Source organism: Syngnathus leptorhynchus, chromosome 3 (assembly GCF_054491065.1).
Source record: "Syngnathus leptorhynchus isolate UIUO chromosome 3, UIUO_Slep, whole genome shotgun sequence".
NCBI lineage: Eukaryota > Metazoa > Chordata > Actinopteri > Syngnathiformes > Syngnathidae > Syngnathus > Syngnathus leptorhynchus.
In genome coordinates, this window is record NC_141197.1 from 18,623,824 (window position 1) to 18,643,787 (window position 19,964).

At 41.9% G+C, this 19,964-nt stretch overlaps 1 protein-coding gene and 1 long non-coding RNA gene across 2 annotated transcripts; one reads left to right on the top strand and one right to left on the bottom strand.

The window, feature by feature from the left end:
- The first annotated feature begins 341 nt into the window (after window positions 1–341).
- On the top strand, window positions 342–14,486 carry mapk8ip1b (mitogen-activated protein kinase 8 interacting protein 1b). The gene is made up of 12 exons (XM_085906960.1): window positions 342–489; window positions 3,639–3,750; window positions 6,834–7,088; window positions 9,406–9,487; window positions 10,422–11,552; window positions 11,637–11,712; window positions 12,028–12,200; window positions 12,275–12,378; window positions 12,482–12,598; window positions 12,869–12,939; window positions 13,039–13,137; window positions 13,211–14,486. The coding sequence occupies exons 1-12, from the start codon at window positions 413–415 to the stop codon at window positions 13,281–13,283; spliced, it is 2,370 nt and encodes a 789-aa protein (XP_085763086.1). The 5' UTR covers window positions 342–412; the 3' UTR covers window positions 13,284–14,486.
- LOC147059618 (uncharacterized) lies at window positions 14,481–15,336 on the bottom strand. The gene is made up of 3 exons (XR_015065602.1): window positions 15,206–15,336; window positions 14,911–14,984; window positions 14,481–14,760 (listed from the first exon to the last, which is right to left on the bottom strand). It is a non-coding gene; the product is annotated as an uncharacterized LOC147059618 (long non-coding RNA).
- Between the last annotated feature and the right edge of the window lie 4,628 nt (window positions 15,337–19,964).

Sequence of the window (19,964 nt, forward strand, 5' to 3'; positions counted from 1 at the left end):
TTTTCAACAATATTGGACTCTTCATACACACTCGCCTTGAATAAAATTGATACTCATGTACTTTGTTGCGCTTACTGTCTGCATAATTTTGTGTGATAAAGTTTCCATTTTGGGAGAGGGAGGGGGGGGGGCTATGGATGAGAGTGATATTTCAATGAGGATTTCCGTTGTTGTAAATATAATAAGCTATACAAATATAGTGTTGACATCTCCCTATAGTCAACAGGGAAGAGCATTATTAGGAGCTTTGATTTTTACCACAGCCAGTGAAGGCAGCATCCTATCGCAGAACTACGATATCATCCTCATGTGTCAAGTGTGTCACTGTCTAACCGAGCGACCGTAGGCAGGCCGGCGGGTGCACCGCAAACTGCTCAGCCTCACGCGAACGACGGCATGAGAGTTGAGCGGCATGGCGGACGGCGAAAAGAGGGAAGGCAGCCGGCGGCGCGACCGCAATCTTCACTTGAAGTCTCCAGCCAGATGCAGGTAGGAAAGGGTGACGCGGCGTGGATTGGGCGAGATGAAGAGGGATGAGATGCTCGTGCTTTTGGTATTGATTCCGACTGGATGGAGCTTCTCGGTCTTTTGGTTCTGCATGTGTTATTATTGCATTGTTTTGGTTTCTGTGTTTTGTTTTGTTTTTTCATTTTGGGTGTGCCTCTACTGATCTCAGTCTTCTAAAGTGTGGAGCTGTTTCTACTGAACGGGTTTATCATATTGTGCTTGAACACTATAATAAATGTATTTAAAAAAAATGTCCAATAGTTTGGCAGTATGTTACTGCAAAGAACACATGCATACATGAATAATTGATTTGTGAAATCAATAATAACAATCGCTGTCGAGTGTCATATAACCTGATGCTCAATTTCTAATCCACGTGTTGAACAGCTTTCTCAGGAAGGTAATTATTATTCATGGTTTTAATAGTTGCATAACTATTACAATTGATATTCAGAACATATTTAAATAATATATTGCAAGTAGGCCAAATAAGTGGATTGTTGCTTGATGTTATTTTATATTTTTAACTGGTTTGTGAGTAAGTGTGTGCACGGTTACTCTAATTGTTTCAGAATTGATTTTTGGCAGAAAAGAGAAGACATGTAATTCTCAGCTCTGAAATTGGCTTGCTACCAATGGAGCCATATGTTGTTGCCTTGTTTTTCCACTGACATGCCTTCACCGTGTCCGTGGTCATATTTGTCATTGCCAGTTTTCAGCAAATGCTCACTAAATATATCTAATGATTGTGATGAAGCAATAATTCAGCCAGCAAATCAAGTCGTGTCGCTTTTTCTATGTGTGCAGCTCTTTGAACATCTAACTGAGACACATCAGTAGCTCGCCTGAAATAAAAAAAATGAATTCAGTCTGGTGGAGTCAGCGTGACCCCATTTGGATGTTCTAAAATTTTCATGACTGTTGTTCATGTAGATTTACTAGATTGGGAGTCAGTGTTTGCACGATAAATATTTTGCTCAAACTCCGCAACTTGTTATATTTTGTGCCCGTCCCAAATCCGGATAAATTGGGTCGAGTTGGAGTCAGCTATCCATAAAACGTATGCCAGCCACCACTTCTTCTGTCATTACGGTTGTAGTAAAGTGGCCAATACAAAAACAAGGAAATACATACTGACACACTTTTTATGTAATGTTTAATGTTATTAACAATATTATGTGCATGGACTAATAACAGTACAGGTAACATAACTGCAATTTTGGTGAGTTATAGTTTCCATCTTGTGCTTTGGTACGGATTGTATTAGTATATACAAATATAAACAGTATTTTACACAAATGGGAATAACAAAGGGAAAAATGATAGTCTGATGTGATCAATGGGCCTCATGAATAATTGAGCATGGCCATGGTGCATAGCCAGAGGAGTGCCCCGTTGTGCTGGGGCTTTTCTGTCCAGCAAGTATTGTGCAAACGGCAGCATTTTTGCTGCTTTAGCAGACTACATCTGATGCTCACAGGCAGAGTAAACATCAGAGTGGAAAAGGAGAGGCGGGAACAGATTAGATAACACTCCTCTTTAGATGGCCCCAGCTTCTGTGCTTGGAATAATTCCCTCACAATATCGCTCGTGTGCTTCAGAGGCAAGAGCGAGCGCTGAAGGTAACACTCCTTCCATCGACCCGTTTGAGCTGCACCTCCACCCCTTTCCTCCAGCTTTCCTTCCTTGATGCTCCTCCCCCTCCCTCCCGCGCCCCCCTTCTTCACTCTCCAAACCCCTCGCTCCTTCTCCTCATCTCGGCTTCGGATGCCCTCCTCGCTTACGATATGGACTCGGGAGGGGAAGGAGAAGAAGGTTGGATGGAGGACCAGTGGGAAAAATGGTAGGATACGCTTTCTGTGTTTCTGATTGGAACGTAGCGGCATGGCTGCGTGACCTTGTGTTTGTGCGCGACTGTTAACGTCCTCTCTCTATTTGTCGACTCTTTGCACGTTTAATCTCAGGGCAGGCTTGCCCTTGAATAAGAGGATGCATGTGCCTTTGTGGCTCTAGGAAAAGATGTTGAGCCTCTAGACCAGAAATAGCATGACCAGAGAATACACAGCCCTCTTAATGTTGTTATGTAGTGCGGGAAAAGCTGTGTGCAAATAGGCCTGTGTGTTGGGCTTGTTTTCATCCATCAAATGCTGAGTTATGTGGACGTGTGGCATCTGACAGGACCGTCCTGCTCCGGTCCTAAATGTGTCCTTGCAAGAGGGCGAAGGTGATGAATGACCAGCACCTTGCACCGAATCTCGTCTCTAAGGAGGACTATAAAGGCGTGAATGATCGGGGACGGATGCGGGTCGACTGTATATGCGTCTGATTTAATAACTGAATGCCGGGTTCAAAATGTTTAGTGTGTGATGCTCTTGACATACCTTAATGGCACCGATTTGTTATTTTTTGTTCGTATCTAGCACAATCCCAAATAGTGTCGCAATCCTGCAGGCCAGTCTAATGTAAAACTCCAGTAAAAATCACATTTTGCTTCACAGAACTTGAAATGTTTCTATTGTTGTTGAAATAGTTGAAATATTTTGGTCATAATTCAAACCAATGCCGTCATAAAACACAAATACATTGATCGACATTTTGCTTGGCAGCTAGGTGGTCGTTGCTAGCTTGCTAGCAGCTAACAAGAGAAGCTAACACGCCTTAAAGCTAATTCTTGTAAAATTGCACAAGCAGATGATTTACATAAAACCTGAAAGTATTATCATACCATTTTTAAAGGCAATTCCAGTGATGTTATTTTCCTGTGACAAACATTAAGAAAGTTATGACGCTTGAAAACATGAATTGCCTATTCACATTTTCAATGAGTACAACTGGGCTATCGTAAAATGAATTATAATTAATTGTGCTGTCATGGGAAAATGATGATACAGTCTTCAAACACGCTCAAAATGACCTCACAGTAAATTAAGTCTATTCAAGAGAGAATTCTCCCTTTAAGACGCAAATTAGTTGCTTTAGATGCTCCCTATCCACTTCAAATGATCTTTGTTTTTCTTGCTTAGATGGAACGTTGGTCATGAAAATCTTTCAATGTTTAGAATACTATCAAGGACTTTGGTCTTTAGACTGCTAAATTGGCACTTTCTCTTCAATCTTTGTCCTTTGACTAGGTTAACTCACGACATCAGTTTGGGTGAGTTTGAAGATGACGACCTGTCAGAGATTACGGAGATCACCGACGAACGTGGGATGAGCCTCAACTGCAATGGCCCCGATATTAAGGTAAGTCTAAACCCAAAGGAATGAAACAATTATTTTTTTGTCAAGGTTCATAAGATGTGCATCCAGTCGCCTACTGTAGTTTTTTTCTAGGTCAGCGCCTTTAAGGCCCCTGCCACACAGCCCTATCCAATCTGGTCTTCTCACTTTACCACTGTTAATGTGTCAGAGGGGACAAGCAACTTCTCAGCTTCTAAAAGTAGTCTTAGTGGCGCATGTGTAGCTGGATGAAAGGCATGTCCTCCTGAATTGCTGTTTTGTAGTTTGCTTCCAGTAGAAGATAGACACCCAATGCTCGACTATAAATGGGACATCTGGTTGAAGTGTGTGTGTGTGTGTGTGTGTGTGTGTGTGTGTGTGTGTGTGTGTGTGTGTGTGTGTGTGTGTGTGTTTGTGTGTGTGAATGAGTGATGAGTATACCATATCAAGTACAACTTAATTATTGACATTTCGAAGTTGTGTTTTTTTGTTTTGAGCAAGTTTTAGCCCATCCCGTTTTTCAAAATTCTGGCATTCCAAAAAAAAAAAAAAAGATTTTTGCAATTGGAGCATGTTTGAACTATGAGAGAGGCAGAAAGACATGGGACTGTTACATAGAAAGAGCAACTGTGGTGAATGTATTATTCTGTCAGATCTTTTTGGCTCGGTTCTCTCTGAACACATCAACGCCTCCTCCTCCATCAGCTAAACTAATTATTTCTTCTCTTGTAACCATGGCAACGGGAAGGATGGAAAGCCTTTTCCTTCCCCTGAGTCAGTTACGCTCACAGATGAGCATTTGATATTTTTGGGTCGCTCACTGTGCTTTGTCATGCTTTCGTAATTGCGGCGCTAACAACAATAGAATAGCCTTAAAAGTATCATCGAGGACAGACAAGTGCTCGGCATCTTCTCGTCATATTTCAGCAACGTGCGAACAAGGCCCACCCCCTGTTTAATAATGCATCAAGCGTTGATACACTTTCAAAAACTGAATGGGATCGTGTGTGACCTCAGTACAGATCGCTCACTGCTTGCCCATTAGCCCGCAGCAGCGCTGACCTCATCATCAAGCTCACCCTCCGAAGGGGATTCCTCTATGTCGGTTCATACGTTTGCGTGCACACGATGTCGAAAACAGAAAGTAGTGTGTGGAGGATTTGCCTATTTTTTTTTCTAGTCACCATATGGAGCAGTGTAAGATTATGTTGCTAACGTAGGATGGTAAAAGTTGTTGAAGATTCAGGGGGGGGATGAAAGTCTGTCGTGTAGTGCTAGCATTTGAACGTGAAAATTTTTTTTCAACCTAGCATCAAATTGTGAGTGCTTGTACTTGTTTGTGCTTGTACTTTTCATTCCATTAGCAAAGGGGTGTCAAACTCTTTTTTGTTGTGGGCCACAGCATAGTTACGTTTTTCCTCGTGGGGTCATTAATGACTTAAATAGAAATGAATAGCCCCTCATATTATCACATACACACAAAAGAATCCAATGATAAAAAGCCAATTTATTTTGAAAGTGGGATTGTGACAAAAATGCATGCGATAACTCACTGTTACTAAAAATAAGACCATTTACAGTTTTGATATTTTAATAAGAAACACAGAGTTTATATATGATTTCCCTTTGCGGGCCACATAAGATAATGTGGCGGGCCGGATCTGGCCCCCGGGCCTTGAGTTTGACATCTGTGCGTTAGCAGATAAAACTCTGAATTAGTGGACAGAGGTATCAACTGACATCATGGACGAGGGTGTCTCGTCGTAATTGACAGATGGAGAGAGAAAATGCTCAAGCGTAGGCGTTGATAGATTTGATTAGCAGTCACATGATACTTGTTGCAGATTGGGTACATATGGAATTGCAGATTAGGTAACTATAGAAACACGTAGCACCTCAACTGAAGAAACAAGAAACAAAAAGATCATGTAGGTGCCAATGTGTTTAAAAAGAGTGAAACAGCATCTCAAGTGTGAGGGAGGAAAGAGATGTTTCAGCAAAACAGCCATAGGAGCTATTTCCATGGCAACCTATTTTCACTTCTCAGCCGCATGTGTTGGAGCTGAAAATAAACCGAGAGGTGGTTTGCAACGCCTCCATGGATACTGCTCACGTCATCTCATGGATGGGCGAGGACATCAAGAAATACACAAGCGCCTTGTGTCTCTTTTTTTTTTTTGCATCCGGGGATGATCGGCGGTAACGTGACAACCGTGCTCTGCAAAAAGATTCAAATCAATTGTTTTGAAAGCGTTAAACTCATCAGTGAGTCATCAGGTTGCAATTGAGGGTGATTGTGAGATCTTCCCTGCTTTGGCTTCTCCGATTGGATGAGAGCCGAGCATCGTCGTCAGGGAGGGCAGCAACATGCACTCTTGACTTGCCTCCACGTCGTCACTTGTCTCCTAGCAACACAGCGGTGCCTTTTAAAGGGGCCGGTTATAAATTGAGGTCGTAAAACATAAGAGGCTGACCTGAGCGGAAGCCGGTTACATTAGCTGGTATTGATCTTCACTTTGAAATTGTCAAAGGGAAGGAAAACGAGACCTTTTAAGCCTTCAAACCAGTTCCAGTGTCTTGAATGTGACGAGACTGGAGAAACAATTGGCTGACAATAGAAAGTGCATTATTTGTTTACATAAAATGAAACCATTCATTTCAGCATTTGAGCTAACTTTGTTTTAAAATATTAAACCAGACTATATTGAAAGGTTGAAATGATGTCCAAGTTACGGGATTTTTCTACAACTGTTTTGAAAATCCTCATCGCATCCGTTACTGCTTAAAAGCTAATGTCTTCATAAATGCTAGCAACTGGCAATGTCGTCGTGCTTTTTAGGCCAACTCAGAGTGTCAGCGTGCGCCATCTGTGTATGTGGGAGGAAATAGAGCAAAGCTCGACTTTGTGTGGAAGGGGGTCCAATCTCTGGCCTCTGCTGTGTTTTCCCACTAAGCAGCTCAGTGTTGACAGCGAGAGTAGCGAGCCAAAATCAAGGAATTTTCTAATTGGCCAGTTCACTCTCCTCATCTCCTCCACGCTCACTCCCTCTCTCCCTTGTACTGTTTGTCCGCTACAAATGACAGAATGCGTCTTCCAATTGCTGCAGGGCCACGTGAGGCGAGGGACCAATAGCAGGCCAGGGAGGGCGGAACTCGGCGCCGTCGGACAGCTTCAGGCGGAGATGCTGCATTTGGATCTCATTGATGGTGCTGACGGTTTCCGCGGTGACAAAGAGTCCTCCAAGGCCTCCATCGCACCTCCGCCAGTAACCAAGGACCCTACAGTACCTGTTACCATGGATACCTATCGGCCCAAGAGACCTACGACCCTTAACCTCTTTCCAATTGTGCCCCGCACGCAGGTAAAGTCTTTTTTTTTTTTTAAAGTGACATACTGTCAACACAAAGTTGAAAAGAAAAATATTGTCCTTTAGATGACATCTCGTGGATGTGTTTTGTCTTTTAAAGTAAATAGCACTGGACAATGGAGGTCATTTTACTCCGTTTGTATTTGCTCTGAGAGGATGGGTTCACCCGACCGAACAATAATCCCTATTGTCAAGACCTTTCCAGCCCTTGGTGTGTGTATCATTCCTATTGTTGTATATAAATGTAAACAAGAGTGGTGACCTTGTTTTCTGATCGGTACACCCTCGCTTATATGAGCATGTGATGGGAAGTATAACTGATGTCCATTGCAGTCATTTTTCTGGTCATCTGAGGAAGGTCGGCGGAGTCATTAGCAGTCTCGTAGTGATTCTCCAAATTGGAATGAATATGACGCTAATTGTGTTGGACTTAGCTGAGCTCTCATCCTAACCACCTGATGGATACATTCAAGCCTTGAAAGGTGTCTTGGTTCTCTAGGAACATGCGGCATCTTGATCAGATGCTCATTAAATTGTTGCGCTAATATCAAGTTACCATGCTTTGATTGATGATGCCCAATTTTAGCTCTTGATTTATTTTTTTTAAGGAATTTTTAAGATTTATACTCCCAGACCCCAAGAAGGGTTTCCGTATTTTTTTGGTACAAATTTTTGTACACGTAGCTTCTGATTATGCAACACTATGCATATCTTCCACACAATTCTACACCCAGCCAGCCCTCAGGCTTGTAGGCTGTCAAAATGATCTTCTGGGCAGCGTCACATTTGTCAGCGCTTCAGTTTGTCCATTTTCCCTGAGGTGGAAAGCTGACTGAAGCCACTGTAGTGTTGCTCTTCCGGGTTTCCTGTCTGGGTTGGAGTTGTCAGGTCTAGAAAGTACAAAGGGTACAATTGCTACTGGTACACTTGCCTCATGAGATTTGATTTGTCTAAAAAAAAAAGTGTCTATTGCATCAGTAATTGTAATATGAAATTGTAAAATGTAATTCCATCAATCATGCTAACAGGAATCGTGTCCAGTGTGAGGCTGAGACGATTACATAACGATTTCTGGGTTGTATTGTACAATCCGAGTGCTTGAGAGTTGTAGAGTGATTGTTTCCAGGTCAGTGAATAAATAAAAATGTAAACTGTATATTCAGCTCAGCTTCATTTGGCAGACTTCTGTGGCTGACAAAAAGTCAGAGCACAATTTAGTGTCATTTTTTTTGTTACTCGAGTGAAAAAACGTTGTAATTATTCGGGGTTTTTTTTACATCACAGCTTTTATTTTTCTGTTTGCCCTCTCTAAGACTGTTTGAGTAAATGTATCCAGACGTGATGTCAAGATTAATCCTGAGTCCTGGTAATCTCCCATCTGGTTACACACTACACTTGTTGTAAGTAGTACTGAGTGAGTCTGAGCTTGCTGGCCAAATCTACCTGTCTTCATTCATCTTACTTAATTCTCAGTGGTGTGAAGGCCAAACTCTTTTTAAAGAATTGTGAGACTGCTAATTCTTAGTGAGGTGGTATCACGTACACATACACACGTCGCATGAGTCATTGGCCCAAAGCCATGATCTTTTTATATTCACGGTGGCAAGATGGTTCCACGTCTTTCGTTACCACGACGACAGCAAGATTGGGAAGTGAGTCATGCATCGGTGGGTGGACATCGAAAAAGGATCCATATTTGTAACAGTTTGATCACAGGACTTTCCGCTTCTTTATTTGCATTCCCTCACCGCCATTTGCACTACAAATCTATGTACTGTATGTCCGTGTACATGAATAGCAAAAAGATGTTGTTGTTTTTGTTTATCTTTTTTTCTTTTTTTACTACTCAGATCTAAATTAAGAGTTCCATAAAGTGTATGTTTCTGTGATGGTTTATGATTGTAGTTTTAATATAAAAATAGACAAGACTAGAATAGACTAGAATCGAATCAAATTGAATTGAATCGAATAGAATCGTATGGGCAGATAAAACGAAATTGCAGTGCAGTTCCAGTTTTGTTTTTTCAAGAATAAATAAATAAATAAATAAATAAATAAATAAATAAATAAATAAAATAAGTGCATGTCTTCCTAGTAAGGAAAAGGTCCGGTTCCCTTTAAATTCACACCACTACACACAGACAAAAGACTCATTCAGTGCATATTCACCAGAAAAAAAAAAAAAAGCTTTGTGTGTGTTGTGTGGTGAGTTGGGGACAAAAAAGGTGGAGTCTCTCTCAGGATCCACAGCTTCATCTTCTGCTGTTCCCACCACTTCCTTCATTTGTTCTTTACCTCTGCTTTTCCTCAGGACACGTTAAACAACAATTCCTTTGGCAAGAAATACACATGGCAGGATAAAGTTGCGGGCTCATCTTCACCTCTCAAAACTGGTGAGTTTTTTGGTCTCTTATGAGACGTGTGCATTTGCCAAGTTGAATTATTACAGACATATGAGTCGTCCCAAATTATTGCTCAAACTTGCTTGACAGCATCATGCAAGGCAGCTCTGCCTTCAATTACAACATGATCACAAATAGCTCTCTGCCCTCAAAAGAAAAAAAAAATAGTATGCAAAATTCATGATAGGACAACTTGCCTTTTGCTACTCTCGCTAATTCTTATGCACTTGTCCCATTTTAGTTTGTCACTGCTGTTTTTTTTTTATGTAGCTAGCCCGACTATTTCTATCCACACAAAGCACTAAAATGAGATGAATTCAGTCTGACATTATATATTTTTTTAGTATTTACTCATTCAAATTGTTTGCGGCAACTTCACCCGTTACACTCTGCAGAGTTAGGTGCAAATAAGGTCAGAGACTCAAAATCCAACTTGATCTGGGATGAGAATTTCACCATCATTAATCCTTTTTTTCTGCATTTTATATCAGTTTTCCATAAAGTTCATTGAAAACAATGCCAAACTTTTACTTTGAAGTGTACGAAATAATAGTATTCTCGGGCGATTGAATGTTGAGTTATATTCAACAGTTATTTGCTAATCTGCGGCTCTCGGCTATCATAAAATCATCATTGCAATACTTCCTGGCGACGGATTATGACATAACCGGTCAATCGCCATCCCATAGACGCACTTTGAGTTTTAATGAGGATTTATCTGAGTAATCCTGACATGTGTTACGTAACCTTTTATACTTTTTGCTCTTACCATTTTTCCTTTTCCCGCATTTTATCGCCATGTTTGATTGTTGCGTCGGTTTTGGCGCTCACGCCTGCGTTATGTTCTTAAACTCCGTCTGCGTGTGTGGCCTTTGCGTTTGCACGGCCGTCCTCATATTGCTGTGTGTTTTTTCCCATCTTTCAGGTGAGCTAACGCCTCGCCGCGAGCACAGCTGCCTGAGCGACGAGGATAAGGTACGCAGCGGCAGTGCCGCACAAACCAAAGACCGGGGCACCTCTACCGACGCCCCCTGCGGGAACTCGCACGCATCTGGACGTTCGCAGAGCTCCGCGTCGACGCGGCCAAAGTTTCAGGAGAAGCCGCCTGCGCCGCCACCGCCGCCGCAGAATTACAAACCGGCTCCTCTCTATCCGACGGGAAAGTTGGATGCGAGCGGCCATCGGCAGGAAAAGCTCCAGTACCACTCGGAAGCTCCTTTGGAGCCCACAGAGGAGATTTACCTGACCCCGGTGCCGCGCTGTTCCGACCCTTCGGACCCTGTTTGTACACAGGACCGGCCTTTCCTTTCGCAGCTGAGCGAGCAAGGTCGTATGTCCATTAGCTCGGATACAGAAGGCCCGCCTCCTTACCAGCCGCTACCCGACCAGCCCAACTCGTCCATCTACGAGGAGGACGAAGCCTACATCGCGCCACCTTCTTACGCATCTTGCGTCGAATCGCTCATCACGCCGCCTAGCGTGGCTCTGTCAACTCATCCTACCGCGGCGCTGGACTTTAGCCTCAAGGGGTCAGGAACGGGGGCAGGGGCAATGCTGAGAACTGGCTCGTCAGTCGAGTACGTGGACGCCACGGACGAAAGCTACTGCGGGGAGGACGAGGATGTGGATAGAATCATCATGAACGAAAGAATAAAGAAAGTGGTCGCAAAGGTGAACGGGGGCAACGGCAGAGTCGCCCCGCTAAGGACTTCCATGAGCTCCGACGCCAGCGGTCTGTCGTACGATTCGGTCAAATACACCTTGGTGGTGGACGAGCACGCTCAGCTGGAACTTGTCAGTTTGAGACAGTGTTACCAAGGTTACAGCGACGACAGCGATTCGGCCACCGTCTACGACAACTGCGTCTCGTCTCCCTACGAGTCGGCCATCGGGGAAGAGTACGAGGAGGCGGACGAAGAGGAAGATTGCGCCCGTTTGGGGGGGGTCCGACGAGAGGCCACGGCTTGTCTGTCCGAAGACTCCACGCCGGACGTCGACTTGCATTTCTCCAAGAAGTTCCTCAACGTCTTCATGAACGGGCGATCGAGCTCATCGAGTAAGCGATAATCACAGGGAGAATTTTGCTCTGTTCATTTGTGTCTCTAAAACTGTCCATTTTTTTTTTTTTTTTGTGCCTTAGGTGCTGAGTCTTTTGGTTTATTTTCCTGCACCATAAACGGAGAGGAGCAGGATCAGAGCCACAGAGCTGTCTACAGGTAAAACAAAAATCTTAACAATAATAACTACATTGCATTTTAATAGGAACATTTTTTTTCACAGTGTTGACACGTTTCTCGACCAAAAAACAAAGGAACAATGACCCTTTTATTTCAGGGCAAGAAATTTGTTTTTGCTTTGGATCGGAGAGGATAAGCAAACCAACATATAATCCAGATTATCTCAAACCTTTGATTTGGCAAGAACCAGAGATATTACTAATAAATGGGATTTTACATAACCAAGCACATCTTAATCTGAAGGTCCTCCAGGATCCCGCAGAACGTCAGCTTCATCTGTTTTCCTCCATGCAGGTTTGTCCCGAGGCACGATGATGAGTTAGAGCTGGAAGTGGACGATCCATTGCTTGTGGAGGTGCAAGGAGAGGATTACTGGTACGAGGGCTTCAACATGAGAACGGGTGCCCGGGGGATCTTCCCGGCTTATTATGCTATTGAGGTGACCAAGGAGACCGATAGCTTCAAAGGTAACTGGTGAAAAGGAACGGCGCGATTAAATGCAAGTTTATTAACGTTGTATGGTTGGTTGATCTAATTTCAGCAAAGAGCAGTGAGTGGCTTGACCGGTACCGACTAAAATTTCTGGGCTCAGTCCAAGTGCCCTACCACAAAGGAAATGACGTTCTTTGTGCAGCTATGCAGAAGGTTCGGCACCGAACTGCTCTTTTTTATATTTTTTTTTTTATCTGAATTGTCTTTTAAATCAAAGTGAATTGTTCAAGTTTTAAGTAATCATTGTGCTTTCCAGATTGCCACCAACAGAAGGATGACAGTTAAACACAACCCGCCCTCCTCCTGTATTCTGGAAATCAGTGTCAAGGGAATCAAACTAGCTGTTCATGAGGATTATTACTCCTGTGATCAAGTAAGACTGCTGTTTTTTTTTTTTTTGTATATCAATCAGTGTCCTATTGGACATGATATCACTTTGCAACAGTGGTTAGTCGCCTTCGTGTGGCCATGTGTATGCACTACAGTCATTTAAAAAAAATGATTGTGGTAAAGTTTAATGGCAATTTTATTGTTCTCTCCACAAATACGGCATTGAAAAACAACCTGTCTCACGATTGAAACATTATTGTGTCACCTCCTACGCTAAAGCCTTGCTTCCTTTTTCCTCTTCTATCTTTGTCAGAGTAACGAGTGCAGTCACTTTTTCCAGTTGAAGAACGTCTCCTTCTGCGGTTATCACCCCAAAAATTGCAAGTCAGTCAAACAATTGAAAACAAAGCCTCCAATTTCTTCTGTCTACCCTGTTGATGTCATTTGAGAGTGATGGATGTTTTTTTTATTGTCTCTCTGCAGATATTTTGGTTTCATAACGAAGCACCCGGCAGACCAGAGATTTGCCTGCCACGTGTTTGTGTCCGAAGATTCGACCAAGGCTGTGGCAGAGTCAGTAGGGTGAGTTAGTCATTTAATTGTATTCTAACACAAAAAAGTTTGACCCCCCCCCATTGCCATGTCTGTTTTACAGGAAAGCCTTTCAGCTGTATTACAAAGAATTTGTGGAGTTTTCATGCCCCACAGAAGATATCTACTTAGAGTAGCCAAGTCCCGCCTTCAACCAGAGCCCTGTACAGCGCACTGTATCATAACATGGTGTTGCATGAAGGACCCATTTAGAAAATAACAAAACATCTGAGGAGCAAGCAGAAGAAGAAAGGAAGAAGCCAAAGGAGTGCTTTCGAGGCAAGAAATATTATGCAAAATGATCGTGGGGTGTACACACACACACACACACACACACACACACACACACACACACACACACACACACACGAGTGCAGCTTTGAGCTAAGTAGCAGTCGCCCCAGAAGGTGGAAAGAGAAGCCGACCGACTGCCTTTACTTGCACCGAGCCAGCGTTGTTTATATTTGTGAAGTTCACAGAGGGTGACTTTTTGACCTTGAGGATTTAATGGTGGTCATAAAACACAACATGGCAGACAGTAGGTTAGAATCCAACAAAACTAATCCAGAGGAATACTGATGACACCTGCAGCTGATTCTTATTGTCTTATTGTATTTTTTAGAATCCAGACACATTGTGCTTCACTGGTGTGTTCTAAAAACAAAAGTGTTAGACATCACGTTTAGACTCAAGACAGCCACGCAGCGACCCGCGAGCAGAGAACTTCACAACTAGTGCCTCTTTTTCATCTTTCATCGGGACCTTCTCCATCTTGCGTTTGAAATAATGCTAAATGATGATGCTACTGAGTGCGTGAAGGAAGATTGTTGTGATTTGATGATGCATCCCCCACTACCCCCCTTTACATGAAGCGACAATATTGTTCAAAGCATGCACGTTTCGTTTCCCAGTATGTGTCTGTTATCGTGAGGATGGTTTTGGAATCAAGGGTCATGAGAAACGACGCCAAACAGAAGAATGAATAGCACAACAGTTGTTTTACAGTGGGGACAACAAACAAGGTTCTACATCATCCAGATCGATATATATATTTAACAGAATGTTTCTAAAATGCAGAATTCTCATAAGCATCTTCAAGCTCCGCCCCCTCATTAGTTCCTGAGAATAATCTCTGCTGTTGCTAATCATATCGTGACTTTTGTACAGCCAGACAGACCAAGCAACGATGTGTGTGGGGGGGGGGGGGCTACGCAAAAGGTGTACAGATCTGCCATATAAATTTATTAACTGTAATTATAAACACTGTACTGATTTAACATGTGAGTGAAATCTCTTTATTTTTGATTTTTTTAGGTGTGACTTCTTTATTTAAAAAAAAAAAAAAAAAGATGATTATCCTGTGTCCTGTTATTATTACATCATGAGCAAACAAACACAATCATCCCATACCTCATTGAAAGATTTTAAAATTTGAACTTCTGTTTTATTTCATCATAATTTGAGTCTCAAAGGGGTTCACAATTGTGACTTCTCCTGATCCAAACCACAGAAACCTCAAAATAACTTTCAAGGCTCTCAATAAGTTTCTTTAATAATTTGGATAATAAGGATTTTCTGCATCTCGTGGGTCTGCTAGGGGCTTCACACCATAATCTGCAATGAAAAGAATATCGGATAAATTTCTGCTTAAAGGTAAAAATGGCAAACACAAAGGATTGTTTTGAGGGCCGAGACCAAATGGTAAGGGATAAGCTGCGGGTGACCTTAGTAGAACCTTTTTATACTGCTGACTGTACTTCTTACCATCAGTGTTGCTCACGAATGGTTCCGAGTTGCTGGAGTAATGGAACTCGATGTTTTCCATATGGTTGTCAAGTCTGGAAAAAAAAAAAAAAAAAAAACGACACTAGTTGGAAAACATGATCACACTTTTCAAACTTGGCAAAAACTTAGCAACTTGCTACAATATCTCAGATGTGTGTGTTTGTTTTTAAGTTGTCTTCCACAATACAACTAAAATGCTGCAACATGGCACGTATTAAAAACAATATTGCAACAACGTCGCTTCACATTGGAATAATAACGTAAAAAATATCACCTTGCAGGACGTGACATACATTGAGTAACCAAAAGTGTGAAGATGAGTAGACGTAACATCTTGTACGGTTCACGTTAAATGTTGCCTCGAATGCACTAATGGTACACGTCTGGTCTTGGCACGGTACTAACCTCCGACTAACCACGCATCACAAAGCTTAAAAGCCAAAGTGGTGACGTCAGATGATGCGCTTTACCATTTAACTGTGATGCGAAAAAATACTTTCAAAGTTAAAATGAGATTTAAAAAATGACAATTTCAGAACTCCACCATTAATTTCGAAACGGATTTGTCCATTTTCTGTCCATCCATATATATATATATATATATATATATATATATATATATATATATATATATATATATATATATATATATGTTTATTTATTTATTTATTTATTTATTTATTTATTTTTAAACGTGGTGGAATCAAGTCACTGTAAATGTTTTCTCATGCATTTAAAATGTCTCACACACAGGAATGTGTCCTCCAGTTTGAGTCAATCCAATGGAAGTCTTTCCGCCACCCAGCACGACCCCGGCACCACCTGCGGTGCTATTCACCTGACCCTGAATCATAGTGAACCTGTCTGTTTGACAACAATGATGCATTATTCAACGCCTGACTCCATCTGGAGCACCAGGTCTTCTTCAATTCAACACCCCACCATCTATCCTCCCTACCAAAGAGAAGGGAAAGGCCAGAATACCAACTATCCACTTTTAAAAAAATATATATATATAAATTCAAAAGTGTGCTACTTTTCACCCACCCAATGATGTAAGAATATTCAGTAAAATGTCGTTCTGCTTTGTAAACACACGGGGGCGGCATTGTTTAAACAACGACCATAAAAGGTCCCATAATGTACATACAAAGGGCTTTTATATCAATATAAATTGGCGTACATGAGCTGACCTCATCTCACTCTTCATTTTAATACCCAAGATGACATCTGTGTTGCAACCCAGCTATGAAAATACGGAGGTGAACTAAAATGAAATCACACACAAACAACGTCATAGTGACAATAAAATTACTGTGAGCATACCTACACGCGTCTCAATCACGTCAGATCCGCCAGATCTATTGCAAAAACTGCCAATTTGAAAACAAAGCAGAAGTACAGTTCATGATGGGGTCAAGAAATGCACCACAAGTAAAAGTTTTGCAGTGCGGTTTTCAGAATGTTTTGGATGAACCAGAGTAGGCCTATGTGATCTGAATGAGCAACAGAATATTTACAGTAATTCAATACTGAAGAGGTAATTTACTAGCGTCCTGAAGACCAACACCTGCCGGCAGTCAGATTTGTGGCTAGGGCGAGGCTCCTCTTAATGCCCTATGAATCACTGACGCAAAGTCTGTTTGATGTTCGGGTTAGGCTATAACTGAGAACTCGAGATCAGGTTGACTAGGAATTTGGTGTCGACATCTTCCCGAACTTAGTGGTAAAAAAAAAAACCGTGGTAATCACGGCCATCACTGGAGCTTTTGGAACTTTTAACCTTCTGTTGCTCTTGCGTAGCAGCCTCGCTGCATGACTAGCTTGCTGGGACTTGTGTCTGTAAAACCCAGATCAAGTTCTTCCATCAAAGGCTTGGGGGAAATCTCTGGTAAGCAGGAGCACTGTATGCAACCAGAGTCTCGTTCATACATGCCATATTCCTTTGTTTTTGCAGCTGTACTCCTCTCGCATCACCTTCTTTGCTCTAACACACTTTCATAGGATACTGGATGTACCATGACAGTTATGCACGAGCAAAAACCTGTCCACTTCCTCATTGAAGTCACACGATGTACCCTCCAATCCCCCCCACCGCCTCCATTTCATACATGTGAAAGGTGTGAAAATGGATCATTAGACTCCAAAGTAACACTTTGACCTCACAGACAGGTCACATTACCCAGTAATGTCACATTATGATGATGGGAATGGATCTTTGAGTGTGAGGGAGGAGAATATGGAATAAGAGAGCAGTTTCAGGGAAAGGGGGAAAAATAAGAAGCAAAGATGGTCAAATCAGGAAAGACTGAAGGACGTCTAGCACATCCTTTTCTCGCCACATTCCTGTCTGACACACACAAAGCGTTATTGTGATGAGTTGATCTTAGTCATATCAGAAGCCTCACGATATCACACACATTACCATTTAGCCGCGAGCCACGTCTTACATTGTGTAGATTTATGGGCGGACAGTCTTAATAAGACCTGTTAATGATTCTACGTTGTGCAAATATGAGGTATGAGGGCACTTCAACATCATGTGACCTGTCGTCAAATGGAACAAATGATGTGACAAAGCCAAGACATAAAAAAAATTTAACATATTTAGTTGGGTATGATTGGCCTCCTGCTAACGAAAGCGAGTGCTAGCTTAGTGCTTAGCGCTAGCTCAGATGAGGCTAGTGGCATCGTCGATGGACTTAAGATTGGACCAAAACGAAACATGTATTGTGATATTACTCAGGGTATGGCAAAGGATCATGGAGGTTACAGTTATTTTAAACTAAAAAGTTTAACCTTTTTACATGTCAACACGCTGCGTAGGGTACACTTCAATGTTTGAAGGAGATTAGCAAACATGGCTTTATAAACACGATCAAGATGAAGCGTTATACTCTATTTTGATCCGATTGCCTTTGTCATTTGTTGGACTATGATATGTTTTTAGAGAAGAGTGCTAGGTAATTCGTCTTCAGTAGGTCCTGTTCTTTGACATACATATGAATGACATGCATGTGTGTACATAAAGGAGACGTTTGATCGCTCGCCCCCCGGGCCTGTTCCATCAAGCCCTCTTCTTCTTTTTGATCTTTTTTCTTTCTTTTGGCCTTTTAGGTCCATTTTCTTGTGTCACCAGCTCACTGTCCCATTAATCTTTTGAACCATGTGCTCCTTTCCTGATGTAAAATGGATCATATAGTATGTGTCAAGTAGCGAAAATTGATTTAGTGGACCGAGGTGCAGCACGTTTTGTCAATCCTCTGACGTGGGCTGTCAGACTCTGGATATTTTCTTTCGGCAATATAGTACAACACGTACGACTGTCATGTTTCTGTTCTCAGTGGTGATTTTCCATTTCTGCAAATTCATCGCAAAAAAACATGTCATTTTACATTTTTCCTGACTAAACTCAGTCTTATAATCATGGTTGTGTTGTAATTCTGCTCTAATAATTACACAGCAATTACGTTAATACTGCAACATACAATTATGACGCGTGACTGGTTTCTCCAAATAAGAGTTTGTGTGCGTGTGTGTTTCAGTGGGTGTCAAGACGGGAGGAAAGTGAGCCACATTAATGACAACCACACTTGTGTAAAGTGCCGCACAGTATTTATAGTCAGAGTCAGCTGCGCTTCGGAGTCCCTGCATATTGGCAAAGTTCACAAAAACCAACTTTCAAAACACACACATTTATGGAGGTTCTTCTTTTAGAACCTTCTGGTTTTCAATTGAACAATCACATCAAGGCGAATTTAAAAACCTAGTAAGGCACCTGTGTGAAATTCCGGTCTTTGAGTACCAGTACAGTGCATGTTTTAAATGTTTCCCCTCATCCTCACAGCTGATTGAGGATCCTGTTGACAATCCCGATCGTTTGAATCAACAATACGGAAACTTATAATTGAATCCTTGTCGCTTGTCATTCATATCACTTTGATGTGGGCACGCCGAGCCTCAAATCAACATTATACCCGTTTCCGTGAACGTCTTTCATGAAGGGGGAAAAAGGTCATGCAAAGCAATTATTACAAAACCATCAATTTCCTGGAAAAAAAAATAAAAACGCCAACCACTATAAATCACCAGCATGCTTGACCAGCGAATGACTCCAAACAGTTAAAGTCAGTAAAGCTGCATTTGTATTTCCAGAGCTCCCAGAGCGGCTTCGCACGCATACTGTGTACACTACATTAGCACCGAGGCATCTGTTTCTACATATGTTACCCACGACATGCACGGAAAGAGTGACACGGCGGCGAGACGTCCTGCTTTTAGAAGACCGTCATCCTCGACCTGCCACAGTTGGTATATGTTAACTCATTGAACCCTTCCAAATGTTTTTGGCCCCATTGGCACGTGAAAATCCATCCTGAGGTAGAGCGTCTAATCACAGCACAGTATTTGACAGCTGTTTGATGATTATCCCTTTTTTTCATGTGCAGGAATAGAAACAGTTGGCTGTCAAACACATCCAAACATTTGAGATCTCCATATTAACGCTAAATGAATAGCAAATCGGCCCCATTTGAGCCGTGGCCAGTTGCCATAGATAAAAACTTTCCTAATTAGAGTGCTGCGGGTACACATTTCTGAAAAACACGCATGGAAATTGCTATGTAGAAATGTATAATTTTGTGGGTTTGATATTTTTACTGCCCGCAGTTTTATTTATTTGCCACTCAGGTGCTCTCTCAGTGGTTTATAACACTATTATTCAGTATTGTCTTACACCGGTAGCCCCAGGAGTAGAAAGCAGTCACAAAATTACTTGAATTAATGACAGTATAATAAAAACAAAATGTACGTTTTTTTTAACAGAAACCAAAACCACGCTGGGTATATTTCTCTTTCCAGCTGGTGCCTGATATCTTGAGTGTACTTTACACCGGCAACACGTTTACTGGAAGAGATATCTTGCTAGTGTTGCCAAGACAACATCCTCCACATTTTAGTGGGAAGTTTTTCACATTTAACACTTCCTAATGTTAAATAATAATTAATCATAATAATAATCTTAAATCAGAATT